Source organism: Diospyros lotus, chromosome 7 (genome assembly GCF_014633365.1).
Source record: "Diospyros lotus cultivar Yz01 chromosome 7, ASM1463336v1, whole genome shotgun sequence".
Lineage (NCBI taxonomy): Eukaryota > Viridiplantae > Streptophyta > Magnoliopsida > Ericales > Ebenaceae > Diospyros > Diospyros lotus.
The window spans coordinates 23,902,967-23,915,329 of record NC_068344.1 but is presented as its reverse complement, the minus strand read 5'-3'; the positions used below and the strand labels follow the sequence as shown (position 1 = coordinate 23,915,329).

Below are 12,363 nucleotides of genomic sequence, written 5' to 3'. Positions count from 1 at the left end.
ATTTAGAACCCACTGCGGCCACTATGAGTTCCTTGCTATGCCCTTTGGCCTAACCAATGCACCTGCCACCTTTCAATCCTTAATAAACCAAATTTTTGAACCCCACCTAAGAAACTTTATCCTTCTGTTCTTTAATAACATATTGATATATAGTCAAACTTTTGACCTACATCTTAAACACCTAAGGACTACGTTTGAGATCCTCAAACTCAACCAGTTGTATATCAAAAGGTGTAAATGTGCCTTTGCACAAGGACAAGTAGAGTACTTGGGGTATATTATATCCAGCAAAGGGGTGAGTAATGACCCAAGGAAGATAGCAGCTATGGCCAATTGGCCAAGACCGGTCACTATTAAGGCCTTGAGGGATTTCCTGGGGTTGATAGGCTATTATAGACGGTTTGTGAAGAGGTATGGGGAGATTAGCAAACCCCTAACAAAGTTGTTGAAGAAAGATAGTTTTGTGTGGGGCCACAAGGCTGAGGCAGCCTTTCAGCAGCGAAAGAGATCCATGTGCGAGGCCCTGCTGTTAGGCCTACCAGATTTCAACAAGACTTTTGTGGTGGAGATAGATGCAAGTGGTTCAGGGATTGGAGTTGTCCTCATGCAGGAAGGGAGACCCCTAGTTGTTATAAGTCAGGCTTTAGCCCCAAACATGCAGGCCTAAGCATCTACGAAAAGGAATTGTTGGTAGTGATTTTTGTAGTGGAAAAATGGAGACAATATCTTGAGGGGGGAAAATTACAGTAGAAACTTCACACTCACTTACAGAAGAAAGGGATGACCAACTATAGGTGTCAAAAGGGTCGGCCCGGCCCGAGTCGGCCCACGGGCTTTTTAAACGGGCCGGGCCGGCCCTTTTACTAAAAGGGCCAGGCCCGGGCCCTTTTGCCATGGATAGGGCCTGGCCCGGCCCACGGCCCCCCTACAAAGGGGCCGGGCCGGGCCAGCCCGTGGGCTAGAGGGCTGGGCCCGGCCCTTTTTTTTTCTTTTTTTTAAATAATTTTTTTAAAAATAATACATATAATATATACATATATAAATATCAAAATAATACATATATAAAAATTAATTTTTTTCTTTTAAAAATATTTTCTATCTTAATTCTTAAGTTTTAAATATTATTTCATTATTTTATATTTCAAAATTCTATATGCCTTATAATTTTTCTTGTGAATTGATATGAAAAATAATGTACATATAAAAAGGAGAATGTTTATTTATAATTTAAATATATAAAAAATTTAACTTAAAAATTTTAAATAAATTGATGGTTATTATTTATGTATATTGCGAAATTAAATTTTTTAGTATCCAATATCAATAATTACTAAAGAATAACAAAATTAAAAAAAAAAATGAGTAAGGGCCTTACTGGCCCATAAGGGCCTCATGGGCCGGGCCCATAAGGGCCACGGGCCGAGCCGGGCCCTTAGACGGACTGGGCTGGGCCGTGGGTCCAATTTCTTTGGCCCAGCCCGGCCCCCCAATGGGGGCCGGGCTCGGCCCGACCCGTTTGAACAATAACGGGCCGGGCGATCGGCCCTTTTGACACCTCTATGACCAACTTAATGGGCCTAGATTATGTCATACAATACAAGAAGGGGAAGGAGAACATTGCAGCTGATGCCCTCTCTCGATGTCAAGAGGAAGGAACATCAGCAGCCATCACAGTATTAATTCCATATTGGTGTCAAGAGGTGGCAGTGAGCTATGAATCAGATGATCAGGCCAAGGCCCTCTTGGAATAGCTGATTGTAAACCCTACAAGCAAGAAAGGATATACTCTAGTGAATGGATTGATCAGGTATAAGGGAAGGCTGGTTATTGGGGACCATGTAGCATTAAAGAAGAAGATCTTACAAGCCTTACATCAGTCTCCTCTCGAGGGACATTCGGGAATACAAAATACTTATCATAAGGTTAAGCAACTATTCTATTAGCCTAAGCTCAAGGAGTCGGTGATCAAGTTTGTTTTGGCATGTGATGTGTGCAAAAGGTGCAAACATGAGACTGTAGCTTATCCAGGACAAGCATGGGAAAGTGTTCCAAAGGATTTTATAGAAGGGCTGCCAAAATCTTAAGGGAAGGAATGCATTTTTGTAGTAGTGAATCGGTTTACGAAATTTGCTCACTTCCTAAGTCTCTCCCATCCATACATAGCTCAGGAAGTGGCCAAAACCTTCTTAGATCAAGTGGTTAACCTGCATGGTATTCCGAAGACCATAGTGTCCGACAGGGATAAGGTGTTTACTAGATTATTGTGGCAGTCACTGTTGAAATCCTTGGGGGCTAAACTAAGTATGTCATGCGCATACCACCCCCAAATTGATGGATAAACCGAAAGGATCAATCAATGTTTAAAGACATACCTTCGGTGTTTATGTTTTCTACATCTTAAAGGCTGGCACAAATGGCTGTCTCTGGTCCAATGGTGGTATAATTCTAGCCACCATACCTCTATTAAAATGTCCCCCTTTGAAGCTTTATTTGGGTACAAACCACCCCTCTTACCAGCCCTCCCAAATTCCACAAGTAGATGAACACCTACAATAGAGACAACATATCCAACAACAGCTAAAAAGGGATCCGGCCACTGCTTAAAATCGTATGAAACAGCTAGTGGATAAAGGGAGAAGTGAAAGGGAGTTCACTGTTAGAGAGGAAGTCTATCTTAAACTGAGGGGACCCCACCTCAAATCACTAGCAATAAGCCTTATTTCCAAGTTGAGTCCCAGATATTATGGTCATTTCCCTATTACAACCAAGGTGGGAAGTGTGGCTTACAAACTACAACTACTGGAGGGATCCCAAATCCATCTGGTATTCCATGTGTTGTTGTTGAAGAAAGTTGTCGGAGAGGAGCCGGTGAGTCCTTTGTTACCCCCGGGAGCCCTAGACACCAGCCCTCCTCCAAAGCCCACTACCATCCTAGACAGACAAGTGATCTACATGCAAGGGGCTCTAGTCATTCAGGTGCTAGTAAAGTGGTCCAACCTGCATTCGGACAACAATACTTGGGAGTATCTCCTAGACTTGCTCAACCAATTTCCCAAGGTGGCCAACCTACTTACCATTTCTTGAGGACAATAAATGTCTCATGGGGAAGGTATTGTCATGTAATTACTAACTATAGTAGTGGTCTAGATAAATAAAGTTAGTTAGTGCTATGATATGTTGTACCTAGGGGAAGCAATAACATGTTGTATTGAGGTGGTTGCATTTTTGGGCGGGAAAGTCCATGTAATTGGGGGATGGTATAAAAAAGACACCAATCCAACTAATGGAGGCATTTGGAAGCATTAATCAAATTTCATTTTTGAATTCCTCCTTTCAACTCTCTCTCTCTCTCTCTATATATATGTATATATATTTCTCTCCCTCATTCTCTCTTTCTTTGGATATTTCTTTCGAACCCTATGATCTCCATCCTATCGGTAGAGATCAATTGCTAATCAATTGCCAGATCTCTTAAGATATGACACATTGTTAACTTATTAGGCATGACATCAAATTGGTTTTTCAACATTAGCTTCTTAATCTTTCCCCAATCACTCTCTCCCAAAGGTTTAGTGTGGCTAATTAGTTTGATTTCTCTATAATTTTCACAACTTTGAAGATCTCCCTTATTCTTATAAATAGGCACAATGGTGCTATTCTCTAACATATTTTATTTATTTATTTAAGGATCATATTATACAGTTAACCAAAAATACCATCTGCTCCTATGCATTTTCCATGCCTCTATCAATATATTACCTAGTCCAACTGCTTTACCATTCTTTATCTTTTTCAATGCTTTTTTTTTTTTCATTTGAACATCCATGTCTATAGAACATATAATTTCTATCTTCTTTAGAGTTCCTAAGATGCCCTAATGTAATACTTGTTTCTCCACCTTCATTGAATAACTTCAAGAAATATTCCCTCCATCCCTCTTTGATCACCTCCTCGTTTAGTAGCAATTTTTCATTTTCATTTTTTTGCATTTCACTTGACTTAATTGTTAATCCCTTATTTTCTCTCTCTTGATATAACTAATTTATATATATTTCTTTCTCCATCTTTTGTATCAAGTTGTTGGTATAATTTTTACAAGTTTTTGACTTCACTTCACTGATTGCTTTTTTGGCCAAACCATACCGCTTTAGCTTTCTACATTATGGCATTTATGTAAAGTCTTATAGAAAGCTCTCTTAGTTTTTGATTTTCTCATGTACCTCTTCATTCCACCACCAAAACTCTTCTGATTTGGGACTTTCCGTTCAATTGTCCTAGAACCATTTTTGTCGTATTTTGAATAGTAGTAGTCGTTTCACTCCACATTTGATTAAATTCTCTATCTATGATTCAATCTCATCTATCATACACTTTTTCCTTAACAATGGTTTATTTTTCAACTTCTAAATCTCAGCATTTGATTCTCTCCATTTTTTGATACGGACATCAATGAGCAAAAGTTTATGTTGAGTGATTAGGTGTTCTCCCGATAGAACCTTATAATCCTTACAACATAAGCAATTGTCTTGTCTCACAAGGAAGTAGTCAATTTGGGTACTTGATTTGCCATTTTTATATGTGATAAAGTGTTCACCATGTTTTTTAAACCTAGTGTTGGCTAAAATTAGCTTTACCCTCATTATTTCTTTCTCCAACTCCATAACCTCCATATACGTCTCTATTCGCATTCCCTTCTCTATTCACATGATCATTTAAATGACCACTTGTAGTGATATTATCTCCTCTAGGTATCTCTTGTACCAACCCTTCTAAATCTTTTAAAAATTTTGCCTTTATCTCCTTGCTGTTAGGAACTTGTCCTGACCTAGTGTTTTGAGTAAGAACAAAATGGCAAACAAGAGAGGAAAAGAGAAAGAAGAGAGAGAAAAATGAGAGAAATTAGGGAGAAACAGAGAGAATAAAGAGGGAGAATTGAAGAGAGAAACGAATTTAGATTCTAATTTCTCAACACCTTCATTATAGTCTCGAGTAGCTTTATATAGCTACTCTTTATTTAGTTTTCAGTTACATGTTGTAACTAAAAATGTACACTGTCAACTGAAATAACAGTTGCTAACTACTCCTGGGAATTAATCTGCTACAATCGGCTCTCCTCTAAGCCCAATACACATGAGGTCTTGACACTTGCCTAACCTATTGCGACGCACATGTACTACAAATATTCATAGTTTCTCCAGCTAGAATGATAGTTACCAAGTTCCCTCCTACCTCTTAGAATGGTGATTTGGTGGTTCTTTTGTGTCCTAAGATCGCGAGAAATGTGACATGAATACCCAAGAATGGGGATCCATATGGTGCATGAGTTTAGTTAAAATAATTAAAAACTAGGAAAGAAACTTAAAGTTAGAATAATAATCAAAGAAAATTAGAGAAAAGAAAGCTTGCCTACCTCACTTTCTAATTCTATTGCATTTAAATTATATTTGAACCTAACTTCATTTGCATAGGATTCTTCATTCCATAAGTTGTACAAAAACATAGAAAAAATTCAAAACAAACCAACTTCTATAGTAGCAAAGTAGAAATCCAACAAATTTCAACTCAAGTACAACTTTAAAATGATCATGACCCAAAATAATGAACTAATTAACCCTACCCTCTCTGTATCACAAAATTAGCATACTAATGTACTTTGTACCTATCCCCTACCAAGACTTGGTATGTATCACATTCCTAATAACTATGCCTAGAACAACTTTAGTTGCAAAAATCCCAATCTCCTACTCTTTACACACCCACTACCCCATCCTTTAAAGTCTTATACATGATAATACCCAATCCATTCTTTGTCTAATCTTTCCCTAAGTATCAAAGTTCATATCCAAATTCTGCCAATATGTTTAGCCTTCTCCCCAATCGATCTTGTCTTTTGGAGGCACAAAATATTAATTTTTCTCTTAATCATCACATCCACCACTTCTATAGATTTTTCTGTCAAAGTTGCGATGTTCCATGATCCAATCCTTAATCTATGATATTGGACTAACTTCTTTACTCACATCTGTCCATGAAAAAGCGAGAGGTTAAAAATTTAATCACTAAATTTCAGTCCTAAGTTTTCTACAAGTCATCACTGCTTGCATCTTAATTCTCCTATAAAATCCATTGAGGTTGAAATGTTCTGATTCTAATGGCATCCTTGCTAACATAGCAGAGGTTACAAATTTCGGTATTTAACTCTTACTCAACATTTTGTAATCTAAGAACAGCGTGAGTTTGACTCTACAAGAAACAAATCCAAACGCACAAATCTATAAAATGAAAATCATATAACATGATGCCAGCTCCACGTGAATTCATAGCAGCACAACGTAAAAATCAAGAATGTTAATTGCAGTTAAAAGGAAACGAAAGAGTAGTTAGCTACAAACATGTCTAGGGAACCCCCCTCTCCCAAAGTTCAAATATAACAACATTCTAATCAACGTTTTTTTTTTTACATGCTTTCAATTTGATTTAGGATTAAGGTCAAACACATCATTGGAAAACCCAGATTCAACATCTTGGTTACAATATATGCCATTAAGATCCAATTGATAAATAAAAGGTTTGAAATCAAGACCCTAAAACCCACTCCTTGATCAACACAATACACTATATCTAGAAGGCATATATTCCATATATTTTCAAACAAATAATTTTGATATGTTACATGTGTAAACAAACTTACACATGTAAGGAACTATACATTATGAGGTATTTATATAATCACAAGATGACAAACCAGAAGAGTTTTAAAAACTTCAGAATTAAAGAATGTGCTAAGCTATCTTATTAGAAACAAACAATCTGCTTTTCATCACCAAGGTAAATGTTCCACCCAAAATCCTCATCCCATTTATACTTTTTGTGAGTTATCATCGTGTGTCACCTGTCCATTTTGCTTTTATATTTGCTCTTTCTTCTATTTCTATTCCTAAGACAGATGTAGCAGCTCTTTGTCACCCTAGGTGGTGCCATGCTATAGATGAGGAGATGCCTGCCTTGTTGGTTAATGAGACATGGGACCTTGTCCCTCTTCCTCCAAGGAAGTCCACCGTAAGTTGTTGGTGTGTTTACTGTTAAGGTTAGTACAAATGGCCCCGTTGATGGTCTAAAGGCCCGGTTGGTTGCTAAGGGCTATAGTCATATTTTTGAGTTGGATTATGGTGATACATTTTCTGGTGGTTAAGATTACTTCTGTCCATGTATTTATTGTTGTGGTTGCTATTCAGTAGTGGCCTCTTTACCAGTTGGATATTAAGAATGTTTTTCTTCGTGGAAACCTCCAGGAGGAGGTGTATATGGAGTAACCTCCTAGGTTTGTTGCTCAGGGAGAGTCTAGACTAGTGTGTCGCCTGAAGAAATCCTTGTATGGTCTGAAACAATCTCCTCGATATTAATTTGGTCACTTCAGTTCTGTCATACAGTCCTTTGGTAGGACTAGAAGTGAAGCTAATCATTTGATTTTATATCACCATTCTCCACTGGTAGAGTTATATACTTGGTGGTGTATGTAGATAATATTGTTATTATTGGCGATGATGAGGTTGGTATTTGATTTGGGTAGGTTGAAGTTGTGAAAGAAAGTGTTACTTAAAGCTATGTCTTTACTGCTTTATGTTGTATTTTCTCCTCTTTGTAATTATATTGTACTGCTATATGTTGGTAGTCTTAACTAGCTTTATTTCCTACGATAGTATTCTGTTTTGCGTGCTTTATGTTTGCATGCCTTTCATCTGTTTAGTAGCTGAGTATATAATCAGCGGCTCTTCTATTCTTTCTTATTCTTGATCATGCTAAATTCCAGATTTCAATTCCCGAATTTCTCTCTTTGTTTGCCCTAGTTACTATCTCTATGTATACTTTTACATGGTATCAGAGCTCACAACCAAGGTCCATAGCTTCTAATATTAATCATAGGGTCTCTTCCTCCTTTCCACCTCACTCCTCATCGTCGTTGTCTTCTGCCTCGCAGTCAGATTTCGCTGCAATGGCCAAGGCATTCAGTTATATACCAATCCACCTTGATCCTAATAACTATATCTTCTAGAAGGCACAAATATCAGCCACGATACATGCCTTTGATATCCAATCGTTCCTCAATAAAGGACCGACTCCGATGAAATTCATACCTGATCCGAATGCCAGCGATGATGGAGCAACAATGCTGAATCCAGAATTTACAAGCTGGATGCGATCAGATCAACTACTTCTCGGATGGCTATTCTCAACCATTGACAAGGAAGTTTGTATTCCTGTCAAACTATTGCTAAGTCATTCCAATTGAAGCAACAACTTAGATCTGTTAAAAATGATGCATTGTCAATTAATGATTACATTCTTGTCATGGTCTTAATAAGTAGAAGTAGAGATATCGTGTAAAAGGGGGAGCATACACGTATGACAATTAAGGGAAGCAACTAGCAAATTCTAGAAGAGGGTAGCTATGTAAATAAAAGACTGATGAGAATGTAATGGCGAGATCCTATATAAAGGACCCGAGCACATGTAAAGCAATTATCCAGATATTGAATTGAATTCATTCTCTCATTTCCCTCTCAATTCTCTCTCTCTCCCAATTCTCTCTACACTCTCCATTCTCTTCTCCCTTCTCTCTATTTCTCTTATTCTCTATAATTCTAGAGAATTCTGGCCAAATCTTCTAAGATCCGACAATTATTAAGATCAAAACAATAGAACATTCATTGGTAGCCATAAGGGAGCCTCTTAGTGATAAGGATTTGCTACTTGCAATCCTTAACGGTTTGGACAACGAATATGAGATTATAGTTGTGAGAAACTAATTATGAGAAAAATCTAAGAGACTAGCCTCCCCTAACTTGTTATTTATAATAAGCATAATGGGCCTTAAACCTATGGGCTTAATCTAATTACAAAACAAAACACGCACATATAATAATTATAATATATATTAATAATTCTAACACTCCCCCTTAAGTTGAAGCATAGATATCATATGCACCAACCTTGTTACAAATATATTCCACTTGAGCACCCTTTAAAGACTTAGTGAAGACATCTGCAAGTTGATCATTGGAGTTGACAAACTCTGTAACAATAATATCTTCAACCAGCTTTTCTCTAACAAAGTGATAGTCGATTTCAATATGCTTAGCCCGCTCATGGAACACTGGATTGGAAGCAATGTGTAAGGCAGCCTGATTATCACAAATAAATTTCATAGGAGACACTTCACAAAACTTGAGTTCCTGCAGAAGTTGTTTTAAGCCAGATAAGCTCACAAGTTGCATTAGCCATAACCCAATACTCTGTCTCTGCACTAAATCTAGCTACAACATTATGTTTCTTACTTTTCCAAGAAACCAGATTTCCTCCAACAAGAACACAATACCTAGAGGTTGACCGACGATCAAGAGGAGATCCTGCCCAATCTGCATCTGCATAACAACAAATATTTGTGTGTCCCTTTTCCTCATAGAGTAGCCGTTTACCTGGTGCTCTTTTGATATATCTCAAAATCCGAATAACAGTATCCCAGTGAAAATCACATGGAAAACTAAGGAACTGACTAACTACACTCATAGCAAAAACAATGTCAGGACAAGTGACTGTGAGATAGTTCAACTTGCCTACCAGTCTCCTATACCTTCCAGGGTCTGAATAAAGCTCCCCCTGTCCCAGCAAGAGTCGGACGTTCCGATCCATTGGGGTGTCAACTAGTTTGCAATTCACCATACCAGTTTCTTCTAAGATGTCAAGTGTATACTTCCTTTGAGAAATTGAGATACTATCTCCTGATTGAGCAACTTCAATACCCAAGAAATACCGAAGTCGGCCTAGGTCTTTAGTCTGAAAATGTTGATGTAGATGTTCCTTCAGCTTCTGTATTCCAACCTGATCACTCCCTATGATAACAATGTCATCTATATAAACAACAAGGTAGATACACAAGGAAGAAGAATGGCGATAGAAAACCGAATGATCAGCCTCACTTCGAGTGAGACCAAAGGCTTGAACCACAGTGTTGAACCTGCCCAACCACGCCCGTGGAGATTTTTTCAGACCATAGAGAGACTTCTTGAGTTTGCAGACTACATTGGACTCCCCCTGAGCAACAAAACCAAGTGGTTGCTCCATATATACCTCTTCTTGCAAATCACTATGAAGAAAGGCAATTTTAATATAAAGCTGATAGAGTGGCCAATGACGCGTAGCAGCTAGAGAGAGAAAGAGGCGAACAGAGGCCATTTTCACAACAAGAGAGAAAGTATTGTCGTAATCCAGCCCATAAATCTGTGTAAATCCTTTGGCAACCAATTGGGCCTTAAGACGTTCCACCTGGCCATCAGGACCCACTTTGGTGGTGAATACCCAACGGGAGTCTTTCCTAGTGATAAAGACACCAAATCTCAAGTACCATTTGAATGTAAGGCATCAATCTCATCTAACATGGCCTGGCGCCAACCAGGATGGGATAGAGCTTCACCTGTTGTTTTAGAAATAGAAACAAAGGAGAGACTCGAAACAAAGGCACTATAAGAAGGAGATAAACGATCATAGCATAAAAAGTTATAAATATGATGGGGATTACAAGTAAACCGTGTACCTTTATGAAGAGCAACAGGGAGATTGTCGAGCTCAGGATCCAGGGCATAAGGGACCACAAACGAAAAGAGCGAGTCAACAGAGTCCTAGGTTAGAGGAATGCTAGCACCGGTAGCGAGATGAGGACAACGGTGATATGTAAGAAGTGGAGGAGCCGTGGTAGGTGGACCAGAAAACGATAGGGTAGGCGCCACAAAGGAGACAGATGGACCCGAGGAGGACAGCGGAAGAAAAGAAAAAGGAACAGGCAAAACTTGGTGAAGACTCTGTCAATCAAGGTGAGCAATCGAAAAAAAAAAAATTGATGTTCAAAGAATGTGACATCACCAGACAAAAAATAGCGATGCAGCTCAGGAGAGCAACACTTATAGCCTTTGTGCAATCGGGAATAGCCGAGGAAGATACACTTGGGAGATTTTGCAGCAAGTTTATCCTGTCTAGATGAGAAAGAATGCACAAAACAGATACATCCAAAAACACGAAAAGGAACATAATAAAGTGACTGTGTAGGGAACAAAAGGGAATGAGGAATTTGCTCCTGTAACGCTGAAGATGACATGCGATTGATTAGATAACATGCAATTAGAACAGCATCGCCCCAAAATTTGGTGGGAAGATTAGCATGTAAAAGGAGCGTTCGTGCAGTCTCAATAAGATGAAGATTCTTACGCTCAGCAACACCATTTTGTTGAGGTGTTTAAGGATAAGAGGATTGATGCAAGATGCCATTAGCAGTCATAAAGGCAATAATGGAGAAGAAAAATACTCGAGGGCATTATCACTACGTAAGGCACGTATAGAAACTCCAAATTGTGTTTTTATTTCAGCAGTAAATATCTGAAAAATAGAAAACAACTTGGACCTTCTCTTCATAAGAAACAACCAAGTGCAACGAGAAAAATCATCAATGAAAGTAACGAAATATGAAAAACCAAGAGTAGAATTGACGTGACTAAGCCCCCATACATCAGAGTGCACAAGGGAAAAGGGAGACTCGGTTCTATTATTGACCTGACAAGAAAAAGAATGACGAGCGTGTTTACCACACTGACACGACTCACAATTAAACATGGATAATGACGACAAACTAGGAACTAATTTCTTTAGTTTGGAGAGGCTAGGATGACCGAGACGATAATGGAGAAGATCTGGGAAGCAGCACTAGTGCAAGCTACCGACGAACTAGGCACAACAAGATGATAGTGACCCTGTGACACAGGCCTGACGCCAATCGTCTGCCCCGTACCCTGGTCCTGAACATAAACAGAGGTAGGAGTAAAGATAACAGAACAGTTAAGGGTTTTGGTAAGTTAGCTAATTGAAATCAAATTAAAAGAACTATCAGGAACATATAAAACATAATTTAATGAGAAAGACGAGGTGGGTGTGATTTGACCGATTCCTTTAACTGCAGTTTTGGTGCCATCAGTCAGGGTAATAGTAGGTAAGGTATCAGAATAGGTAAATGAGGAGAAAAGAAGTTCATTACCACACATATGGTCAGTTGCGCCAAAATCTATAATCCAAGGACTAACAGATGAGCCTTGAGCAACACAAGCAACGGGATTACCAGGATGAGACGGCTGGGTGGCCTGGAACTTTAGGAAGGCATCATACTCAGCTGCAGACATAGGTACCAATTGCGAACCTGGTGGAGATGGAGCAAGACTAGGATCGTTCTGAATACATGAGTTGCACTAGTAGATGATACAGGTGGAGTAGCTGGCCGACCATGTTTCTTCCAGCATTTGTCCTCAAGATGACCCAATTTCT

At 38.7% G+C, this 12,363-nt stretch overlaps 2 protein-coding genes across 7 annotated transcripts in view; both read right to left on the bottom strand.

Moving 5' to 3' along the window:
- LOC127806100 (N6-adenosine-methyltransferase non-catalytic subunit MTB) overlaps nt 1–12,363 on the bottom strand; it is a 38,729-nt gene that overhangs the window by 12,768 nt on the left and 13,598 nt on the right. Inside the window, exon 1 of one of the 6 annotated variants that reach the window (XM_052343118.1) lies at nt 8,136–8,261. The exons of the other annotated variants lie outside the window; for them this stretch is intronic. The gene's annotated coding sequence lies outside the window, so the exon portion shown is untranslated. Of the gene's footprint in view, nt 1–8,135; nt 8,262–12,363 lie in introns of those variants that run through there. 6 annotated transcript variants of the gene reach the window in all.
- Nucleotides 9,217–9,690, bottom strand: LOC127805617 (secreted RxLR effector protein 161-like). The gene has a single exon (XM_052342367.1). It carries the CDS (start codon nt 9,688–9,690, stop codon nt 9,217–9,219), a length of 474 nt encoding a protein of 157 aa, XP_052198327.1.